The sequence below is a fragment of the Salmo salar genome, chromosome ssa26 (assembly GCF_905237065.1).
Source record: "Salmo salar chromosome ssa26, Ssal_v3.1, whole genome shotgun sequence".
Lineage (NCBI taxonomy): Eukaryota > Metazoa > Chordata > Actinopteri > Salmoniformes > Salmonidae > Salmo > Salmo salar.
This window is the reverse complement of record NC_059467.1, coordinates 44,826,017-44,849,666: the sequence shown is the minus strand read 5'-3', so window position 1 is coordinate 44,849,666 and position 23,650 is coordinate 44,826,017. Positions and strand designations below refer to the sequence as shown.

General features: G+C 46.9%; 1 protein-coding gene across 4 annotated transcripts in view; it reads left to right on the top strand.

The window, feature by feature from the left end:
* The window catches only part of LOC106593969 (potassium voltage-gated channel subfamily KQT member 1), a 51,618-nt gene that overhangs the window by 15,958 nt on the left and 12,010 nt on the right, over nt 1-23,650 (top strand). The window contains exons 3-13 of one of the 4 annotated variants that reach the window (XM_045708593.1): nt 11,841-11,967; nt 12,920-12,998; nt 14,151-14,247; nt 14,537-14,677; nt 15,195-15,305; nt 15,555-15,650; nt 16,124-16,237; nt 16,543-16,681; nt 16,948-16,965; nt 17,817-17,873; nt 18,050-18,173. In XM_045708593.1, the coding sequence (XP_045564549.1) occupies nt 11,841-11,967; nt 12,920-12,998; nt 14,151-14,247; nt 14,537-14,677; nt 15,195-15,305; nt 15,555-15,650; nt 16,124-16,237; nt 16,543-16,681; nt 16,948-16,965; nt 17,817-17,873; nt 18,050-18,173 (1,103 nt within the window). Of the gene's footprint in view, nt 1-11,840; nt 11,968-12,919; nt 12,999-14,150; nt 14,248-14,536; nt 14,678-15,194; nt 15,306-15,554; nt 15,651-16,123; nt 16,238-16,542; nt 16,682-16,947; nt 16,966-17,816; nt 17,874-18,049; nt 21,128-23,650 lie in introns of those variants that run through there. The other 3 variants (XM_045708591.1, XM_045708594.1, XM_045708592.1) reach the window with 3 other exon arrangements.

Here is a 23,650-nt window from a genome sequence, read left to right as displayed (position 1 = left end):
GAACGTCGTCCATTTCATTGAGGTGATGTGACCAAGTCTCACTTCTCATGAGAACGTCGTCCACGTAAATTATCGTCACCCTAGAGGCTGCGTCTGGCATCGCCTTGTGCAGGAAGATGTTGAACTCTGAGGGGGAGTTCGCATACCCGAATGGGCAACGATTGAACGTGAAGAGCTTGTTCGAGAAAGAGAAAGCCAACTTGTGTTGGTCACGCGGGTCGACTGTCATGGTCCAGAAACCATTTGCCACGTCGACGGTGGAGAAGTACTTGGCGTTTGCCACCTTTGGCAACTCTTGGTCGAGCTGTGTCATTGGCCAACGAGACAACGGAACCAGTGTGTTGAGTTGTCTATAGTCAATGGTAAGACGCCATTTACCCGTTGGTTTCAGAACGGGCCACACGGGAGCGCTGTACGTACTGTTACATTCCCTGATTATCCGTTTACCTAATAAGGAATCGATAATCTCTTGTACTGCTGCGTATGCTGCGAGCGGGATTTTGTATTGTCTAACAAACGTAGGAGTTGCTCCGGGTGGCGTAGGAATACGCACCACATGGATACTCGTAACCCCGCAATCCAGCGAGTCTGTCGACCAGATCTCACTGTGTTTGTTAAACAATTCTCTCAACTGATGGCGTTCCGTGTCATTGACAAGAGCATCAGCCTCCGACAGTAGTTGTATTACCTGTGCATGGAAACCAGGATATGGTTCGGCGACATTGTACAGGTCTTCATCGGGTGGTGACGGCATGTCACTTTTGGAAGAGTCATCGGTTGTTACCTCACAAGAGTGTACTTCGCATGCAGGAGGAGACGCAATATCATCCTCCGTGACGATGGAGTATATTAACAGGTTGCTGTCAGGATCGACATCCAGCCGGAACGCCGATGTGTCGTCCAGTGGCAATACGGGAGTTAATGCTATTGCTTTTGACTGACAAGTAAACAGCGTACCTCCCTCGCCATCTAGGTCTAGGGAGGACGGAAGAGGCCCAATCACGGGAACAACTAGTTCAAAATCATGGAAGGCGTAATCGATCAATGTTCCTAGCTGAGTGTGCCGAGGAATGGAAATATCCTCTTGAGTCAGATTTTGTACCAGGAGGTAAGTGGATCTAGCGGTTAGTTCCAACAGTGGGTTGCCATTGATAGTTAGCCCCAAGTCGAATAGTTTTGGAGAGGGTTGGAAGAACGCAGTGGTCCCTTCCATCCGGTATCCGGGCGCCAGGTTCAGTCTTACAGAAACCTCTGTGGTTCTTGCCGGTATCAACATGGCGGACTCAGTTATCGCCTTGCAAGCTTCAGGAATAGTCTGCCCGGAAGCCATTCGCACCGGGTCGAAAGACAAGGCATGATGGTTTGGCTGCGCCAAAGACCAAAGAACTTGGTGTATGGTATCAAGTTTAACACCCAATCTTACCAAAATGTCCGCTCCCACATAGACTGTATGTGGGAGGTCCGCGACAACCAGTAGGTAGTGGGATACTTCCTTGGTTCCAATGCGGATCGATAGCGCACACACCCCTATTGCGGTGAGTGTTGTCTGGGGAGTCGTTCCCAGTGGAAATCTAAAAGTTTTCGGCACAAGGGGATGGCAGTTAGCCGTTTTCGAAATTTCGTTGAACATTTCCAAACTGATTGCGGATTTTTCTGACCAGGTGGCCAGCCTGGTATCCTCAGCCATAGTGCCGTTTAGGCACACGCCCCCTATCAGAGGAGGGCGTTAAGTGTCGGCTGGTGAATCACCCAAGCCGCACAAGAAAACCTCATGTTCGGTTAAGTTCCGAGTCGAACTCACATTGTCATTTGCCACAAATGGCGGGCTCATGGCCAAGTTCACCGGGTTTGCGTCAGATGCTGACGTCGGACCCACGTCGTTGCACAATGTATGGCAGGTAGCCTTGGAAGAATGCGGCGAAGTCAACGGAATTGGCATAGGTATTTGTGACCAGATTTTTCCAATCCATTAGTGGTACCAAACGGTCAATTAAATCACTCCCAATCAGCATCCGTTCGATTTCGATGCTAGTCACATACACGGGGTGTATCAGTGACACGCTTTCGAAGTTGAGTTTAAGTAGGAGACGTTTGGTTAGGGGCGAGGTAGCTTGAGTGAAACCTCGAAGATTCGTATCGCAATGTTCCATTTTCAACCAACGTTTTGTTGGGTCCACTGCCCTTTTTAGTTCATCCAGCAAGGTTTCGGATATGAGGGAAATTGTTGAACCCGAATCTATCAGAGCGTGACAGGTCACACAGTCCTCCAGGACTGTTCTAAGGTATGGCCTGTTCGAGTTGGTTTTTCTCGTCATATCCCCAACAAAATGGAGTGGGTTGGGAGAACGGAGCGGTTTGTAATCTGCGTCGATTTCCAAGACAGATAAGTCACCTACGTGACCCAGTGGGTCCTCTATCGGAATGGGAGAGGAATCATCTGTTGCAAAGCTGCTTATCTCGTGCATCTCCACCTCCGTGTCCAAGTCTGTAGACAAAACCTGCGGGCTTGTGTCTAGAACGGGCGGTACCTGGACAGGGATTTGAGTGGGGGCGGGGGTAATGGAAATGTTTGCGTCCTCTTGAATTGCATGAATTTCGGCGGACTCGGTTTCCAACGATTTTACGCCTAGTCATGAGGACTTATCCTTGTCCTCTTTCTCAAATTTCTTACGATGCAGTACATCTTTTATCAGAGCTTCTATATCATTTCGGTTAGCATTTAAATCATTGTTGAACACTTTGTTGCCCTTGTTACGCTTGTTACCCTTGTGTCCTGACCCTTTGTGAGAGTTAGGCGGAGGGGCATGTTGGCTAGGTTGATCTCTACGGGACCTGTTAGATTGGGGACGTTCATCGTAGCTATTGTTACGGCGGTGGTTGTCGGGGTGGTGGTTACTTGGTAGCCACCCCCTTTGATTGTCATCTTTTACCGCATATGTCCCTGATGCAGCCCCTTCTAATTCGAGTGATGGTTCCCGCCTAAGCTCGAAAGTCGAGGTGTCCGGGCTCTTAGCCCGGCTTGCTTTTGATGCTTCAAAAGCGGTGCTTGCCAGCTCTCGGAGCGTCGAGATTGGCAACCCGACGTGGGCAGTAGGGCCCAAGTAGTTAATGAAGTTGGGAGACATGTTTGACAGAAAAAGTTGTTTGAACGGTAATAGGTCTTCCATTCCTGTTTCAGTGAGCATGCCAAAGTAAGCTGAACGAAGCCGGTGATAGTAGGCTTGTGGGTGTTCATTTCGAGCTTGTCTGATATTGTTAGCCAACGAACTGTTGTGTTTGCGAGTCGCAGAACCACTGAATTCTATTTTCAAAACCGTGGCAAGTTTAGCATAGTCGTTTTACACGTGTTGCTCTTGTAGACGGATGAACCTTGTCACGTGTCTGTTGGACGTTCGCTTCAAAAGATAGAGCCTGTCTGCATTCGTAGCGTTTGGGTAGCCATCCAAGGCGTCCTCTATGTCTGCTAAGAATGTCTCAGTGTCGTTTGGCTTTCCCAGAACGGGGTCGAAGAGGCGGAAGTTTTTGACGATTTTGTCAAGGCGATCCCCGCCAAGTGCGCGGGGAGCATCTGCACTCTCCCGTGGAGAATTGTGGGCCGAGAGGCCAAGAGGAAAAGTCAAGCTGTGGTTGTGTTGGCGAGGAGGCCCCAATTCACTGTGGGCCGAATGGCCAAGAGAAAGAGGCTGAAATCTCCTGTCATCTACATTCCCTCGTTCTCTTAGCTCCGGATGTGAGCTAGTTTGGTTGTCCCGCGATAGCGCGTGACTGTTCTGGAGTTCCTCCAGATGATACCTAAGGGTTGTGTTATGCTGTAGTACCAGGCTCTGACACTCTCTTCTGGGTGGTGAGTTATTATATACTCTGCTATAGGGCAGTACCAGGCTCTGAAACTCTCTGCTGGGTGGTGAGTTATTATATTATTATATACTCTACTATAGGGCAGTACCAGGCTCTGACACTCTCTTCTGGGTGGTGAGTTATTATATTATTATATACTCTACTATAGGGCAGTACCAGGCTCTGACACTCTCTTCTGGGTGGTGAGTTATTATATTATTATATACTCTACTATAGGGTAGTACCAGGCTCTGACACTCTCTTCTGGGTGGTGAGTTATTATATACTCTACTATAGGGCAGTACCAGGCTCTGGCACATGGCACTCTCTTCTGGGTGGTGAGTTATTATATACTCTACTATAGGGCAGTACCAGGCTCTGACACTCTCTTCTGGGTGGTGAATTATTATATACTCTACTATAGGGCAGTACCAGGCTCTGCAACATGGCACTCTCTTCTGGGTGGTGAGTTGTTATATTATTATATACTCTACTATAGGGCAGTACCAGGCTCTGCAACATGGCACTCTCTTCTGGGTGGTGAGTTGTTATATTATTATATACTCTACTATAGGGCAGTACCAGGCTCTGACACTCTCTTCTGGGTGGTGAGTTATAATATACTCTACTATAGGGCAGTACCAGGCTCTGACACTCTCTTCTGGGTGGTGAGTTATTATATTATTATATACTCTACTATAGGGCAGTACCAGGCTCTGGCACTCTCTTCTGGGTGGTGAGTTATTATATACTCTACTATAGGGCAGTACCAGGCTCTGACACTCTCTTCTGGGTGGTGAGTTATTATATTATTATATACTCTACTATAGGGTAGTACCAGGCTCTGACACTCTCTTTTGGGTGGTGAGTTATTATATTATTATATACTCTACTATAGGGCAGTACCAGGCTCTGACACTCTCTTCTGGGTGGTGAGTTATTATATTATTATATACTCTACTATAGGGCAGTACCAGGCTCTGACACTCTCTTCTGGGTGGTGAGTTATTATATTATTATATACTCTACTATAGGGCAGTACCAGGCTCTGGCACATGGCACTCTCTTCTGGGTGGTGAGTTATTATATACTCTACTATAGGGCAGTACCAGGCTCTGACACTCTCTTTTGGGTGGTGAGTTATTATATTATTATATACTCTACTATAGGGCAGTACCAGGCTCTGACACTCTCTTCTGGGTGGTGAGTTATTATATTATTATATACTCTACTATAGGGTAGTACCAGGCTCTGACACTCTCTTTTGGGTGGTGAGTTATTATATTATTATATACTCTACTATAGGGTAGTACCAGGCTCTGACACTCTCTTTTGGGTGGTGAGTTATTATATTATTATATACTCTACTATAGGGTAGTACCAGGCTCTGACACTCTCTTCTGGGTGGTGAGTTATTATATTATTATATACTCTACTATAGGGTAGTACCAGGCTCTGACACTCTCTTCTGGGTGGTGAGTTATTATATTATTATATACTCTACTATAGGGCAGTACCAGGCTCTGACACTCTCTTCTGGGTGGTGAGTTATTATATTATTATATACTCTACTATAGGGCAGTACCAGGCTCTGACACTCTCTTTTGGGTGGTGAGTTATTATATACTCTACTATAGGGCAGTACCAGGCTCTGACATTCTCTTCTGGGTGGTGAGTTATTATATTATTATATACTCTACTATAGGGCAGTACCAGGCTCTGGCACATGGCACTCTCTTCTGGGTGGTGAGTTATTATATTATTATATACTCTACTATAGGGCAGTACCAGGCTCTGACACTCTCTTCTGGGTGGTGAGTTATTATATTATTATATACTCTACTATAGGGCAGTACCAGGCTCTGACACTCTCTTCTGGGTGGTGAGTTATAATATACTCTACTATAGGGCAGTACCAGGCTCTGGCACATGGCACTCTCTTCTGGGTGGTGAGTTATTATATTATTATATACTCTACTATAGGGTAGTACCAGGCTCTGACACTCTCTTCTGGTTGGTGAGTTATTATATACTCTACTATAGGGCAGTACCAGGCTCTGACACTCTCTTCTGGTTGGTGAGTTATTATATACTCTACTATAGGGTAGTACCAGGCTCTGACACTCTCTTCTGGGTGGTGAGTTATTATATTATTATATACTCTACTATAGGGTAGTACCAGGCTCTGACACTCTCTTTTGGGTGGTGAGTTATTATATTATTATATACTCTACTATAGGGCAGTACCAGGCTCTGGCACTCTCTTCTGGGTGGTGAGTTATTATATTATTATATACTCTACTATAGGGCAGTACCAGGCTCTGGCACTCTCTTCTGGGTGGTGAGTTATTATATTATTATATACTCTACTATAGGGCAGTACCAGGCTCTGACATTCTTCTTGGTGGTGAGTTGGAACAGCAACATGCTCTCAATTTAATTTGTGAAGCCCATTTTACATCAGCAGTTGTCACAAAGTGCTTTACAGAAACCCAGCCTGAATCTTCAAAGAGCAAGCAAGGCCCAGTGGCTAGGAATAACTCCCTAGAAGGCAGAAACCTGGGAAGAAACCTAGAGAGGAACCAGGCTCTGAGAGGTGGCCAGTCCTCCTCATGTTTACAGTCAGGTTTGGGTAATTCAGTAGAATATTTATGTTATTTACTGCCAAAGTGTAACACCCCCCTGAGGATGCCACGGGAGACAGAATGCTTACACTGGGGAGGGGACGATTGATGAATCAGTCAGCCAATTAGGAATCACTGGATACATTTATGCTTTTTGGTTACTTGCCAGTAGGCCAAACCCAAACGTTTACTGCATTTCTCCACAATATTCTGATCCTTATTGTGTAACAGAGTTGCTAGGCCAGCAGAGGGCAGATCCTTACTGTGTAACAGAGTTGCTAGACCAGCAGAGGGCAGATCCTTACTGTGTAACAGAGTTGCTAGACCAGCAGAGGGCAGATCCTTACTGTGTAACAGAGTTGCTAGGCCAGCAGAGAGCAGATCCTTACTGTGTAACAGAGTTGCTAGGCCAGCAGAGGGCAGATCCTTACTGTGTAACAGAGTTGCTAGGCCAGCAGAGGGCAGATCCTTATTGTGTAACAGAGTTGCTAGGCCAGCAGAGTGCAGGTCCTTATTGTGTAACAGAGTTGCTAGGCCAGCAGAGGGCAGATCCTTACTGTGTAACAGAGTTGCTAGGCCAGCAGAGAGCAGATCCTTACTGTGTAACAGAGTTGCTAGGCCAGCAGAGGGCAGATCCTTACTGTGTAACTGAGTTACTAGGCCAGCAGAGGGCAGATCCTTACTGTGTAACAGAGTTACTAGGCCAGCAGAGGACATATCCTTACTGTGTAACAGAGTTACTAGGCCAGCAGAGGACAGATCCTTACTGTGTAACAGAGTTACTAGGCCAGCAGAGGACAGATCCTTATTGTGTAACAGAGTTGCTAGGCCAGCAGAGTGCAGGTCCTTATTGTGTAACAGAGTTGCTAGGCCAGCAGAGGGCAGATCCTTACTGTGTAACAGAGTTGCTAGGCCAGCAGAGAGCAGATCCTTACTGTGTAACAGAGTTGCTAGGCCAGCAGAGGGCAGATCCTTACTGTGTAACTGAGTTACTAGGCCAGCAGAGGGCAGATCCTTACTGTGTAACAGAGTTACTAGGCCAGCAGAGGACAGATCCTTACTGCGTAACAGAGTTACTAGGCCAGCAGAGGACAGATCCTTACTGTGTAACAGAGTTACTAGGCCAGCAGAGGACAGATCCTTATTGTGTAACAGAGTTACTACGCCAGCAGAGGGCAGGTCCTTATTGTGTAACAGAGTTGCTAGGCCAGCAGAGGGCAGATCCTTACTGTGTAACAGAGTTGCTAGGCCAGCAGAGAGCAGATCCTTACTGTGTAACAGAGTTGCTAGGCCAGCAGAGGGCAGATCCTTACTGTGTAACTGAGTTACTAGGCCAGCAGAGGGCAGATCCTTACTGTGTAACAGAGTTACTAGGCCAGCAGAGGACAGATCCTTACTGCGTAACAGAGTTACTAGGCCAGCAGAGGACAGATCCTTACTGTGTAACAGAGTTACTAGGCCAGCAGAGGACAGATCCTTATTGTGTAACAGAGTTACTACGCCAGCAGAGGGCAGATCCTTATTGTGTAACAGAGTTGCTAGGCCAGCAGAGAGCAGATCCTTACTGTGTAACAGAGTTGCTAGGCCAGCAGAGAGCAGATCCTTACTGTGTAACAGAGTTGCTAGGCCAGCAGAGGGCAGATCCTTACTGTGTAACAGAGTTGCTAGGCCAGCGGAGGGCAGATCCTTGCTGTGTAACAGAGTTGCTAGGCCAGCGGAGGGCAGATCCTTACTGTGTAACAGAGTTGCTAGGCCAGCGGAGGGCAGATCCTTATTGTGTAACAGAGTTGCTAGGCCAGCGGAGGGCAGATCCTTATTGTGTAACAGAGTTGCTAGGCCAACGGAGGGCAGATCTTTACTGTGTAACAGAGTTACTAGGCCAGCAGAGAGCAGATCCTTACTGTGTAACAGAGTTGCTAGGCCAGCAGAGAGCAGATCCTTACTGTGTAACAGAGTTGCTAGGCCAGCAGAGGACAGATCCTTATTGTGTAACAGAGTTGCTAGGCCAGCAGAGGGCAGATCCTTACTGTGTAACAGAGTTGCTAGGCCAGCAGAGGGCAGATCCTTATTGTGTAACAGAGTTGCTAGGCCAGCAGAGGGCAGATCCTTACTGTGTAACAGAGTTGCTAGGCCAGGAGAGGGCAGATCCTTACTGTGTAACAGAGTTACTAGGCCAGGAGAGGGCAGATCCTTACTGTGTAACAGAGTTACTAGGCCAGCAGAGGACAGATCCTTATTGTGTAACAGAGTTACTAGGCCAGTCGAGGACAGTAGTGGTCTATTTTCTCTCTACACTGTCGAAAGATCATTCTTCCTATGACAGTCCTCTCTCTCCCCACCCGCCCAAACCTTCAGCACAACATGCATGGTCAGATAGCTATCCCAAACATCAAACATCAAACCTTACCTTAAACTCCATCCATACCAGGCCCCTAACACCAAACCTTACCCTAAACCCCAGCCATACCAGGCCCCTAACACCAAACCTTACCTTAAACTCCAGCCATACCAGGCCCCTAACACCAAACCTTACCTTAAACTCCAGCCATACCAGGCCCCTAACACCAAACCTGCATTTGCCTTTGCATTTCACCTTCACCCTTGTCTGATTCCTCACCCTATCCTTCTGTCTAAAGACCATTTCATTCTTTATGTCTCATTTTAGGGAATAATACTGTAATGACAATAGTTGATTGGATGGAAGCACTCTTCATTGTATGAGGGAAACCCATTCACATTCATCACCAATATGTAGCATCCACCAGGATGGGTCTGCATAGCCATAGTCAAAATGATATTATTTGTGAACCAAAACCACTGTTAACTTTGTCCATGCTCACAGATCTGTGTTGACATATATACGCATCCCTAAATGTGACATCTGTGCGGTCAGACAAAGCAACTCTGAATTGTTAAACCCATCCAGACCCTGACCCTAAATCCTTCCCTCAAACCTAGACACCACTGACCAGCTGCTGAGTCTAACAGCTCTTGTGTTTGTATGCTTAGTCTGGCTGACAGATCCCTTCTGCAGTCAGAGGAATGGAGACAAAGGAGAGGAAAGAGGGGGACTACCCTTAGAGTCATCCTAGAGGAGAAAGAAAGAGGGGAAAGAGCGAGAGAACGAGGGATTAGGGTTAGACGGGAGCGGGGTCGGAGTGTGGGGGCCACAAGGGCACACACACGCAGGTTGAAAGTTCACCTCAGCCAGTGTCTAACAGGATTAAATGATGCTGTCCACTCATCAGGACCACGCCCAGAATCACAGATTAATCTGCGCCTGCAGAGGTGGGATTAGCAGGGGCCCTAACTAGAGAGGCCCTTCTGTTTGCCAGGGGCCCTAACTGGAGAGGCCCTTGTGTTTGCCAGGGGCCCTAACTAGAGAGGCCCTTGTGTTTGCCAGGGGCCCTAACTAGCTCTGCTCGGACAGTTGTCCCTCTTTTGTTTCTCAACTATAGGAAAAATAAATAAAGAGATGTGTGAGTCGTCAGAACAGGAAAGACTGTTTTGAGCAGATACATGACACTACCCACTTAATGTTAACTGATCAGGGACAGCGCTTTTTTCTGTGGTCGTATCTGTCCATATACAGATCCCTGGATTTGATTCTTCATTTTTTGTGTCCATATTTTAGTGCCACATAGTGTCTGACCTCAGTATAACTACGTTAGGAAGTCTGATCAGAAAGGGGCCAAAAGGTGGAATGACTGGACCTCAATGCTGATGACCCTGCCCTCTGTCCTCCTCTCTCCCCTCCCCGCCCCCCCATCCCCAACACAACAACAACAGCAGCTCTTCCTTTGTCTGGTTTGCACCCCACTGCACGTGAGGTCACCACTTTACTCACTGTTAACAAGGTCCAATGTAGATTCTCTCTTCCTGGAAGGAGTAACCTAGTGCATCTGTGGCACTTGCGTGATTTTATTTTAATTTAACCTTTATTTAACTAGGCAAGTCAGTTAAGGACAAATTCTTATTTACAATGATGGCCTACCCTGCGGCCAAACCCTCCCCTAACCCGGACAACGCTGGGCCAATTGTGCGCCGCACTATGGGACTCCCGATCACGGCCGGTTGTGATACAGCCCGGGATCGAACCAGGATCTGTAGTGACGCCTCTAGCACTGTGATGCAGTGCTGTAGACCGCTGCGCCACTCGGGAGCCCTGATACTTACGTGTGTTTACCCAGCGCCAAGACGGAACATATGTTGGGCATCTGTCACTCTTAAAAGTCCATTAAAAGTTATTGATTTTGTATTGGTCTTCTAAATTGCTAAATGCTAAACTTGAACATTTGAATGGAATTGCATTGGTGATCATTTCAGTTCATTGTTTGATTCATGTCATGCACTGGGAGTCATTTGGCGTTCATTTCAGTTCATTGTTTGATTCATGTCATGCACTGGGAGCCATTTGGCATTCATTTCAGTTCATTGTTTGATTCATGTCATGCACTAGGAGCCATTTGGCATTCATTTCAGTTCATTGTTTGATACATGTCATGCACTGGGAGTCATTTGATGTATAGGAACATATTGGTTATTTTGTCCATTCAGGGACAAAGGAACTAGAAGCAATAGGCCTGGTTACCAATAGTGTACTAGGGCCCAGGGTTTTGGTTAATCATGTCACATGACCTGAATTTGAACCTTTATTTAATAAAGTGGTTTCACTGTCCCCTTTTCTTTTTATTTCAGATAGTCCAGCACCAATCCTCCAGCACCATCCTTAGACCGTTTGCTTTCATTTTTGGTCTAATTCTCATTCCTGGAAAAGGAAAGTTACAATCTAGGTGATGTGACATGAATAACCACAACACATGGCCCGATCATTTATTAGTCCTGTTGTGGTTCCCTGAAGGCTGGCACACATCACACATCCTGGATGTAGTGCTGGGCTGAAGATAGTTCAGCACGCTGGGTTTTAGGGACCACCAGCTGGAGATGTCTGACTGACGACATATTTCACAACATTCTACATGTAAAATCAGTGCACACTTGGTTCTCAAATGACGTTCAGAGGTGCTAAGTACTCTGGGCCAGCTGTTGGTGTGTCTGAGCCTTTAGTTTTATCACCTGCTCTATTCCCTCTTTCTATCGGATAATCACTTACTATTTTCCTTCTCTCTCTCTCTCTCTCTCTCTCATTGTCTCTCTCTCTCTCTCATTGTCTCTCTCTCTCTCTCTCTCTCTCTCTCTCTCTCTCTCTCTCTCTCTCTCTCTCTCTCTCTCAATTTAAGGGGCTTTATTGGCATGGGAAACATATGTTTACATTTCCAAAGCAAGTGAAATAGATAATAAACAATAACAATTAACAGTGAACATTACACTCACAAAAGTTCTCTCTACACCCCCCCCCCCACTCTCTGTCTTTAACAGGAGATCGCGCTGGTGGTGTTATTCGGTGTGGAGTATGGTGTGCGGCTGTGGTCAGCAGGGTGCCGTAGTAAATATGTTGGCGTCTGGGGCCGGCTGCGCTTTGCCAGGAAGCCTATCTCCATCATCGGCAAGTGCCTGGAACAAACTCCACACGGGCATCCTTAGTCTTCAGATAAAATAAGATAAAAACATGTACAATAATGCCAATTATTTGCATTTAGTATGCAAATAGATATCCTAATTAAGTAACAGTGACAATTCAACAACCCTGGGATCACTCCTGTAACATGGCTCCTTCCTGTAACATGGCTCCTTCCTGTAACATGTCTCCCTCCTGTAACATGGCACCCTCCTGCAACATGGCTCCCTCCTGTAACATGGCACCCTCCTGCAACATGGCTCCCTCCTGCAACATGGCTCCCTCCTGCAACATGGCTCCCTCCTGTAACATGGCTTCTTCCTGTAACATGTCTCCCTCCTGTAATATGGCTCCTTCCTGTAACATGTCTCCCTCCAGTAACATGGCTCCTTCCTGTAACATGTCTCCCTCCAGTAACATGGCTCCTTCCTGTAACATGTCTCCCTCCTGTAACATGGTTCTCCTCTACTGTACCATGGTTCCTTCCTGTAACATGTCTCCCTCCAGTAACATGGTTCTCCTCTACTGTACCATGGTTCCTTCCTGTAACATGTCTCCCTCCAGCAACATGGTTCTCCTTCCTGTAACATGTCTCCCTCCTGTAACATGTCTCCCTCCAGCAACATGGTTCTCCTTCCTGTAACATGTCTCCCTCCTGTAACATGTCTCCCTCCAGTAACATGGTTCTCCTCTACTGTACCATGGTTCCTTCCTGTAACATGTCTCCCTCCAGTAACATGGTTCTCCTTCCTGTAACATGTCTCCCTCCTGTAACATGGTTCTCCTTCCTGTAACATGTCTCCCTCCAGTAACATGGTTCTCCTCTACTGTACCATGGTTCCTTCCTGTAACATGTCTCCCTCCTGTAACATGGTTCTCCTTCCTGTAACATGTCACCCTCCAGTAACATGGTTCTCCTCTACTGTGTGCTTCTCTGCAGATTTGATTGTAGTGGTGGCCTCCATTATCGTGCTGGTAGTAGGCTCCAATGGACAGGTGTTTGCCACATCTGCTGTCAGGTAAGACACTGGCCCTCGACTCTCATGTCCAAAGTTTCCTACGTTTCCAGCACGATCATGCAGGGCTCCAGACTGCGACCATTTAGTTGCATTTGGCTACACCTTTGACTTGGCTATGGCGAGTTACATTTTTTTATTGGTCGCATTGGTGCAAGCTGCACATTCTACATGGTCACCTCACTCTAAACTTGGCTGAAACCATGATTTGGTCAAATAGTCATGTGCATTATTATCCTCATGACTCCTGTAATGAAGATCTCTGCCCCTGTGCCTGTTTAGCTGGGGCCTGCTGCTGTAATGAAGGTCTCTGCCCCTGTGCCTGTTTAGCTGGGGCCTGCTGCTGTAATGAAGGTCTCTGCCCCTGTGCCTGTTTAGCTGGGGCCTGCTGCTGTAATGAAGGTCTCTGCCCCTGTGCCTGTTTAGCTGGGGCCTGCTGCTGTAATGAAGGTCTCTGCCCCTGTGCCTGTTTAGCTGGGGCCTGCTGCTGTAATGAAGGTCTCTGCCCCTGTGCCTGTTTAGCTGGGGCCTGCTGCTGTAATGAAGGTCTCTGCCCCTGTGCCTGTTTAGCTGGGGCCTGCTGCTGTAATGAGCGAGCCACTTACTCACTCTCTCCTCGCATTCCAGGAGATTTTTATTTTCTTCCGATTGTATAGGCTGTAACATTTCAAAATCTAATTGCGGGTAATAAACAGCTTTGGAAGCAATTTTTATTGACTTTAGTGTTAGAATCCTACATGGCCACCAGCAGTGGGTATTATTTTTGAGTTAGCGATCAAGCTAATGTGTTTGGAGTTTCCACTTACTCAGGTGGTGAAATAGTCCGAAATAAATCAGCCTATGATATTATTGTACATAAAAGATGTGGGCAAATGTATCTCTATTGAACAAAAGAACTATAGACTATTTGTCCCAAAATTCATGACATCACTGGATTTGTTGAATCATGCATTCCTGCATGGACATGTTAGATGAAACAACTTATTTCTTGAATACCATCTCAGTAGTCTGTCTATAACTAAATCATTTTATCAGATGATTACTAATTGTTTTCTATTGTGTGATGCCGCAGAAAAACAAATTGGTGCCAGCAGTTCCATCAGGGGAAAATGTTTGTCTGGAGCCCCGATCACAGAGAGTGTGTTCTCGTTCCAGAGGGATTCGCTTCCTGCAGATCCTGCGTATGCTCCATGTGGACCGGCAGGGAGGGACGTGGCGTCTGCTGGGCTCTGTGGTCTTCATCCACAGACAGGTTAGTTTGGATCCTTGAAAAGCGCTATATAAATACCATGGATTTTTATTATTATGAGTTGTTCACTGCACAGATTAACAGAGTTGACAAACACTAACACACACTCCTAATTTAATGCTGAGCGACAAACTTTTCTTCGTTATTAATAACTTTCTTCCTCTCTAGATAACTATGTTAAATAACTTGTCTCGTGTGTGTGCGTGCCTGCGTGCGCGTGTTTCTTTGTGTATGTGTGACCTTTGTGTGCGTGCGTGCCTGCGTGCGTGTGTGTGTGCGTGTGTGTTTCCAGGAGCTCATCACCACGCTGTACATTGGTTTCCTGGGGCTCATCTTCTCCTCCTACTTTGTGTACCTGGCAGAGAAGGATGCTGTGGACAGCAATGGAGCCAATGAGTTTGAGAGCTACGCTGACGCCTTGTGGTGGGGGGTGGTAAGGCTGCTGTGTGTGTGTGTGTGTGTGTGTGTGTGTGTGTGTGTGTGTGTGTGTGTGTGTGTGTGTGTGTGTGTGTGTGTGTGTGTGTGTGTGTGTGTGTGTGTGTGTGTGTGTGTGTGTGTGTGTGTGTGTGTGTGTGTGTGCGTGTGTGTGTGTGTGTGTGTGTGTGTGTGTGTGTGTGTGTGTGTGTGTGTGTGTGTGTGTGTTTCACAGGAGGTTGGTGGCACCTTAATTGGGGAGGACGGGCTCATGGTAATGACTAGAGCGGAATCAGTGGAATGGTATCAAATACATCAAACACATGGTTTCCATGGTTTCCAGGTGTTTGATGCCGTTCCATTTACTCTGTTACAGCCATTATAATGAGCTGTCCTCCCCTCAGCAGCCTCCACTGGAGTGTGTGTGTGTGTGTGTGTGTGTGTGTGTGTGTGTGTGTGTGTGTGTGTGTGTCTGGCTTCACTTAACAGGGCAGGTGTTTGGGATGACTCTTCTAGCAGTCTTTTGTCTTTTGCAGGTGACCGTGACAACTATAGGCTATGGAGACAAGGTACCTCAGACGTGGATCGGTAAAACCATTGCATCGTGTTTCTCGGTCTTTGCCATCTCCTTCTTCGCCCTACCAGCTGTAAGTGCAGTAACCAGGTGGAAAGATACTGTTTGTTCATCAGTAACACCGTGAAGCACACTCTTAGAAAAAAAGGGTTATTCATTTGTCCCCATAGGATAACCTTTTTTCCTTCCAGGTAGAACCCTTTGGTGGTGAAAGGGTTCTACTTGGAACTCAAAATAGTTATTTTCAGAGGGTTCTCCTTAGGGGACAATTGAAGAACCCTTTATGGTACTAGGTGTAGTAATCCTCTGCGTTTGTTTGCAGGGGATCCTAGGTTCAGGCTTTGCCCTGAAGGTTCAACAGAAACAGAGGCAGAAGCACTTCAACAGACAGATCCCTGCAGCTGCCATTCTCATCCAGGTGAGCCTGACAGAGACAGTCCCAGTGAAACCGACATCAGTGTGCTAGATAAGCAATATTAGCTTCCTCCTCTCTGATTACAACTCAGAGTAAACTGTCTGTTCCACAGCTCAAACCCGGGGCCCTCTGCCTCGCTAACATGCTTGACCGCCCTCCTTGACAACGTACGAACCAGTTGAGCTATAGAAAAGGATCCAATTCGATGGCACAATTGGCGACATTTCAAGCTAGCCGTGAAGTGAGCTTTTCGGCCCATTCTTATCTCTGTTATACCAGCATGCTCTTTTACTTCACAACAACTGTTGAATTTCAGGAAACCTATTATTCTGGAGATGCTGTGGAGCTTGGTTAGGTAGATGTGTTCCTCACTATTCCTTAAAAGTACCTTCATCTCGAGTCAACTGTGGTGTAGATTCTAGTAGTCACCTGCAATGTTAATGTCTGTTTACTTCCTGATCACATTCTCTGTCCAGACTTCTTGGAGGGTCTTTGCTGTGGAGAACCCTGACTCGGCCACCTTCAAAATGTTTGTGAGGAGACCTGCTCTGCCCAGCTCCTCTGTATCCAGTCCCAAGCCCAAGAAAACGGTCAGCTGTCCATATACAATCACTGGTTATCAGATCGATGCTATTTCATTCATTCATTCATCAATCCTTTCATCTACCCATCCATTTATCCACCCACCCATTTACCCACCCTTCCATTTACCCATCCAGACATCCGCTGTCCGTCCGTCCATTGACCCACCCATCCATTCATCATCCATCCACCCACCCACCCATCCACCCATCCACCATCCGTATACCCACCCACCCATCCATTCATCCATCATCCATCCGCCCATCCATCCATCTGTCCATCCGTCCATTCACGTCTGTCCCTCTGTAAACAGGTGAAGCTGAGGAGGAAGTTGAAGAGCAGTGAGAAGGACGACGGGCCTGGTTCTCCCACTGTTCCCAGTATCTCCTACGACTCTGTGTTCAATAGTGGGAGGGAGCTCAGCTCTGACGTCTACAGCACTGTGTGTACAGGTAGGAGAGGGGTACTCTCCTATATATATTTACACTGCATCTTAGTGGCTTGGAGTAGCCTAAGGGGCAGTTCACCCACATTTTAATGGCACTCTGCCAGGGTTTATCAGAGCCAATTCCATTTTTGTCAATTGAATTATGATTAATTTAATTCATGAATTAGACGTTTCCCACGGTTTTCAACACACTCTCTATTCTCTTTCCCTCTCTGTTTCTCTTTCTCTCCTCCTCTTTTTCCCTATCTGCTGTTTCTGGCTTCTGTTTAGCTGAAGCCCTAGGATGTGGTGAGCTCCTGTTAGTGTCCACTTCTCCTGTCCAGTCACTGTTGACCAATCACTGTTACTGTCCTCTTGACCAATCACTGCATCTGTTACTGTCCTCTTGACCAATCACTGCATCTGTTACTGTCCTCTTGACCAATCACTGCATCTGTTACTGTCCTCTTGACCAATCACTGCATCTGTTACTGTCCTCTTGACCAATCACTGCATCTGTTACTGTCCTCTTGACCAATCACTGCAGCTGTTACTGTCCTCTTGACCAATCACTGCAGCTGTCCTCTTGGCCAATCACTGTCTCGGTTACTGTTATATCTGTCTCTCACTGCCTGCTCCTTCTGTACAGTTGTGTATAGGTACATAACCCTTTAGTCAGTCAACTGCAGATAAATCAGTCTTCAGTTGAATGTGTGAGTTCCAGCACATTGGCAGCAGCATAGAGGTTGTAGTGGTTCTGGAACCCCCTTCAAAATGTCCCAATTGTGCCACCATTCTATCTTGTTATCATGATTATCTCAGTACCATGTTGGTGTTTCAGGCTGGGTTTCTATAAAGCACTTTGTGACAACTGCTGATGTAAAGAAGGCTTTCTAAAAATATATTTGAATGCATACAAAGATAACCCACTGCCCCCTTAGTCCCCATCCACCTGCCTGCATCCTCCGTTCCCACCCAGAAACCATGCTTCCCATCCCATCCCGCCTAGCTCCCACCTCCCTCCATGACCCATAGAAAGCCTGCCTCCCAGCCTTTCCCATCCCACCCAGAGGATCATGTATCTACTAGATTGCTAGCTACATGATCCTCTTGTGTGTTTGTCTCCATCCCTCCCTCCCCTCCTCTTCTTGGTCTCACAGATACCCAGCAGTCCTGGACCTCTCTTTCCTCCCTTACATTCAGCTCGCCACTCCCAGGTAACAAGCACTGAGCTGTTTTGTTTTCGCTACAGAAATATATAAATGTGAAAGGGTTGCATGGATTTTTTAAAATTACATTATAAGATCATAGGGAAATCTTCTGTCACTTGGCTATGCATATTCTGAGTGTGTGTGTGCCTGCGATGCTTGGGACTGTGTGTGTGTGTTGGCAGTGAAAAAGACCCCTGGTTTGTTGGAGGTGCAGCCCCCTCGTCCCCTCCAGAGGAACAGCAGCTTTGGGGACGATCTGGACCAGGAGGACCAGTGTGTTCTGACCCCAGTCACCCACGTGTCACAGTCAGTTTGTTTCCCCCTCACAGTCTGTCGTCTATCACCCACATGTCACAGTCAGTCTGTTTCCCTTTCAGTCTGTCGTCTATCACCCACGTGTCACAGTCAGTTTGTTTCCCTTTCAGTCTGTCGTCTATCACCCACGTGTCACAGTCAGTTTGTTTCCTCCTCACAGTCTGTCGTCTATCACCCACGTGTCACAGTCAGTTTGTTTCCTCCTCACAGTCTGTGGTCTATCACCCACGTGTCAGTCAGTTTGTTTCCCTTTCAGTCTGTCGTCTATCACCCACGTGTCACAGTCAGTTTGTTTCCCCCTCACAGTCTGTCGTCTATCACCCACATGTCACAGTCAGTCTGTTTCCCTTTCAGTCTGTCGTCTATCACCCACGTGTCACAGTCAGTTTGTTTCCCTTTCAGTCTGTCGTCTATCACCCACGTGTCACAGTCAGTTTGTTTCCTCCTCACAGTCTGTAGTCTATCACCCACGTGTCACAGTCAGTTTGTTTCCTCCTCACAGTCTGTCGTCTATCACCCACGTGTCACAGTCAGTTTGTTTCCCTTTCAGTCTGTCGTCTATCACCCACGTGTCACATCAGTTTGTTTCCCTTTCAGTCTGTCGTCTATCACCCACGTGTCAGTCAGTTTGTTTCCCTTTCAGTCTGTCGTCTATCACCCACGTGTCACAGTGAGTTTGTTTCCCCCTCACAGTCTGTCGTCTATCACCCACGTGTCACAGTCAGTTTGTTTCCCTTTCAGTCTGTCGTCTATCACCCACGTGACACAGTCAGTCTGTTTCCCTTTCAGTCTGTGGTCTATCACTCACGTGTCACAGTCAGTCTGTTTCCCTTTCATTCTGTGGTCTATCACCCACGTGACACAGTCAGTCTGTTTCCCTTTCAGTCTGTCGTCTATCACCCACGTGACACAGTCAGTCTGTTTCCCTTTCAGTCTGTGGTCTATCACCCACGTGTCACAGTCAGTCTGTTTCCCTTTCAGTCTGTGGTCTATCACCCACGTGTCAGTCAGTTTGTTTCCCTTTCAGTCTGTCGTCTATCACCCACGTGTCACAGTCAGTCTGTTTCCCTTTCAGTCTGTGGTCTATCACCCACGTGTCAGTCAGTTTGTTTCCCTTTCAGTCTGTCGTCTATCACCCACGTGTCACAGTCAGTCTGTTTCCCTTTCAGTCTGTCGTCTATCACCCACGTGTCACAGTCAGTCTGTTTCCCTTTCAGTCTGTCGTCTATCACCCACGTGTCACATCAGTTTGTTTCCCTTTCAGTCTGTCGTCTATCACCCACGTGTCACAGTCAGTTTGTTTCCCTTTCAGTCTGTCGTCTATCACCCACGTGTCACAGTCAGTCTGTTTCCCTTTCAGTCTGTGGTCCATCACCCACGTGTCACAGTCAGTCTGTTTCCCTTTCAGTCTGTCGTCTATCACCCACGTGTCACAGTCAGTCTGTTTCCCTTTCAGTCTGTCGTCTATCACCCACGTGTCACAGTGAGTTTGTTTCCCCCTCACAGTCTGTCGTCTATCACCCACGTGTCACAGTCAGTTTGTTTCCCTTTCAGTCTGTCGTCTATCACCCACGTGACACAGTCAGTCTGTTTCCCTTTCAGTCTGTGGTCTATCACCCACGTGTCACAGTCAGTTTGTTTCCCTTTCAGTCTGTCGTCTATCACCCACGTGACACAGTCAGTCTGTTTCCCTTTCAGTCTGTGGTCTATCACCCACGTGTCACAGTCAGTTTGTTTCCCTTTCAGTCTGTCGTCTATCACCCACGTGTCACAGTCAGTCTGTTTCCCTTTCAGTCTGTGGTCTATCACCCACGTGTCACAGTCAGTTTGTTTCCCCCTCACAGTCTGTCGTCTATCACCCACGTGTCACAGTCAGTTTGTTTCCCCCTTTCAGTCTGTGGTCCATCACCCACGTGTCATAGTGAGTCAATGACACAATGACATCATCATAACCCTGCTCTCGGATTGGTCCCTTCATAATGACATTGTCATAACCCTGCTCTGTGATTGCGCCTTTCATAATGACATCATTATAACCCTGCTTTCTGAATGGTCCCATCATAATGACATCATCACAGTGAGTCTGTTTCCCTTTCAGTCTGTGCTCTATTTCCAGCCTGATCCTCAGTTACCGTAACAGCGGTTGCTCCTCAGTTACCGTAACAGCGGTTGCTCCTCAGTTACCGTAACAGCGGTTGCTCCTCAGTTACCGTAACAGCGGTTGCGCCTCAGTTACCGTAACAGCGGTTGCGCCTCAGTTACCGTAACAGCGGTTGCTCCTCAGTTACCGTAACAGCGGTTGCTCCTCAGTTACCGTAACAGCGGTTGCGCCTCAGTGACCGTAACAGCGGTTGCTCCTCAGTGACCGTAACAGCGGTTGCGCCTCAGTGACCGTAACAGCGGTTGCTCCTCAGTTACCGTAACAGCGGTTGCTGCTCAGTGACCGTAACAGCGGTTGCGCCTCAGTTACCGTAACAGCGGTTGCTCCTCAGTTACCGTAACAGCGGTTGCGCCTCAGTTACCGTAACAGCGGTTGCAGCTCTCTTGATGATGACTAACCTTGTCTGATACCTGAAGACTTAGCTCCCTGAGGACACACACAGATAGACACAAAAACACATGCGCAAACACACACACAAACACACTTGCATAGTATGCGTATCATGGGCATAGTGAAAGCCACTGTGATATAGACCTCTGTGAGAAAAGTGGTGTAAATGAGGCTGAGTTCCTGTCCCTGAAGGCTCCATACTAAACAGTGGGGTAATGGGTCAGGCTGGCTATTGCATGCAGGGACATCATTAACTGGGACCCTCTCTCTGCCCCATTACCTGCTAAACCCCTTGAAACCAGCACGGCCCCATTAAACAACGCTCCTTAATTAAACAAGCAGGGACCACTGTGTTCCCGAGTGGCGCAGCGATCTTAACCAGTCCCTGGTTCGAATCCAGGCTGTATCACATCTGGCCGTGATTGGGAGTCCCATAGGGCGGCACACAATTGGCCCAGCATCGTCCAGGTTTGGCCGGGGTAGGCCGTCATTGTAAATAAGAATTTGTTTTAACTGACTTGCCTAGTTAAATAAAGGTTAAATGTACAAAATTGTAAAAAAAATATAAAAAAAGAAGAATCACTTTCTAGGCATATTAGACTGATTTATCCTTCACTAAAATGGCTGCCATTATCAGCACACTGTGTAACTATGAGGATCTATGACATCAGGTCCTCTCGTGATCTCTGTGTGTTATAGGCTAATGGTTTTGGCTAATGGCTACTGTCAGGTATAGTAAGGTATATCATTGGTTGATTGGGGCCTGTGACTCCAAAAATGGGTGTCTACTAGCTACTGGCTATAGATAGATGCAGGCTTATTATGGGCAGATTTTGCTCAGATGACACAGCAGTTATTTGTGATTTGTAAAACGTTCCTGGATTTTCCTACTGGCCTTTAATGTTTCTTGCAATTGTTTTGATGAGTTAACATGTGGTGTATTTTGACCAAGAAGATAAGGTTCCATTTTGTTCCTGTTTATGTTATCCTGATTGCAGTGGTGGGCAGTCGAGGAGGTAGCTCTGTTCTTTCCCATCAGGGGAGGGCACTGGAGAGGTCATGAATGGCAGGCAGCTACTGTTCAGCTCCCTGGTAGATAACAGACAAAATGACTCCACAATCTTTAGCACAATGATAGCAGGGGAGGGGGCGGCCATTTTGTGATAGTGCTGCTGTTTGTAGTTTGGTTTAAGACTCCCACTCGGTCATTGACAGCTACTAGTATGAAGATTGAGTAGCACCTATAGACATTCATAACGTGTCAAATCAAAGATGTTAACTCATCTTGGTTGTTTTTGGCCTAAAGAAAGTAGGAGGAGTCAGCGTTGCTTGCCAGAGGTCCTCATCTAGCATTGTGTTGGTCACAGTGTCAGCTGCTCTGAGATCAGAGAGAGAGCGAGTGGCTGTTTAGACCAGGGTGTTGACACCAGTAATGACATGACCTTTTCCTGTCACTTTCAGCTCCTTTGATATGCTTGCCTTGTTGTTGTCCCCAACAAACAAACAAACAGAAAGACAAACAGACAGACACAGTCCAGACCCACACTACCAAGGTCATTTCTCCTCTTGTCACCCAAGTGTCACTTTGGTGAAAGAGGGGGAGAGAGAGTTAGAGAGAGGGCGAGGGCGAGCGGGCGTGATTACATCCATGGGTGGTTGTCTAGGCCAGGGGTTAAAGTTAGTGCAGGGTCTTCTAGGTTTAGGCTTGGTGTGTTTGGTTGTCTAGGCCAGGGGTTAAAGTTAGTGCAGGGTCTTCTAGGTTTAGGTTTGGTGTGTTTGGTTGTCTAGGCCAGGGGTTAAAGTTAGTGCAGGGTCTTCTGGGTTTAGGTTTGGTGTGTTTGGTTGTCTAGGCCAGGGGTTAAAGTTAGTGCAGGGTCTTCTAGGTTTAGGTTTGGTGTGTTTGGTTGTCCAGGCCAGGGGTTAAAGTTAGTGCATGGTCTTCTAGGTTTAGGTTTGGTGTGTTTGGTTGTCTAGGCCAGGGGTTAAAGTTAGTGCAGTGTCTTCTAGGTTTAGGCTTGGTGTGTTTGGTTGTCTAGGCCAGGGGTTAAAGTTAGTGCAGGGTCTTCTAGGTTTAGGTTTGGTGTGTTTGGTTGTCTAGGCCAGGGGTTAAAGTTAGTGCAGGGTCTTCTAGGTTTAGGTTTGGTGTGTTTGGTTGTCTAGGCCAGGGGTTAAAGTTAGTGCAGGGTCTTCTAGGTTTAGGTTTGGTGTGTTTGGTTGTCTAGGCCAGGGGTTAAAGTTAGTGCAGGGTCTTCTAGGTTTAGGTTTGGTGTGTTTGGTTGTCTAGGCCAGGGGTTAAAGTTAGTGCATGGTCTTCTATGTTTAGGCTTGGTGTGTTTGGTTGTCTAGGCCAGGGGTTAAAGTTAGTGCAGGGTCTTCTAGGTTTAGGTTTGGTGTGTTTGGTTGTCTAGGCCAGGGGTTAAAGTTAGTGCAGGGTCTTCTAGGTTTAGGCTTGGTGTGTTTGGTTGTGTAGGGGTGGTAAGATTACTGCAAGAGTGCAGGGATGACAGAATGAAATAGACTTTTAGTTGCCTACCCAGTAACAGAATGAAATAGACTTTTAGTTGCCTACCCAGTAACAGAATGAAATAGACTATTAGTTGCCTACCCAGTAACAGAATGAAATAGACTTTTAGTTGCCTACCCAGTAACAGAATGAAATAGACTTTTAGTTGCCTACCCAGTAACAGAATGAAATAGACTTTTAGTTGCCTACCCAGTAACAGAATGAAATAGACTTTTAGTTGCCTACCCAGTAACAGAATGAAATAGACTTTTAGTTGCCTACCCAGTAACAGAATGAAATAGACTTTTAGTTGCCTACCCAGTAACAGAATGAAATAGACTTTTAGTTGCCTACCCAGTAACAGAATTAAATAGACTTTTAGTTGCCTACCCAGTAACAGAATGAAATAGACTT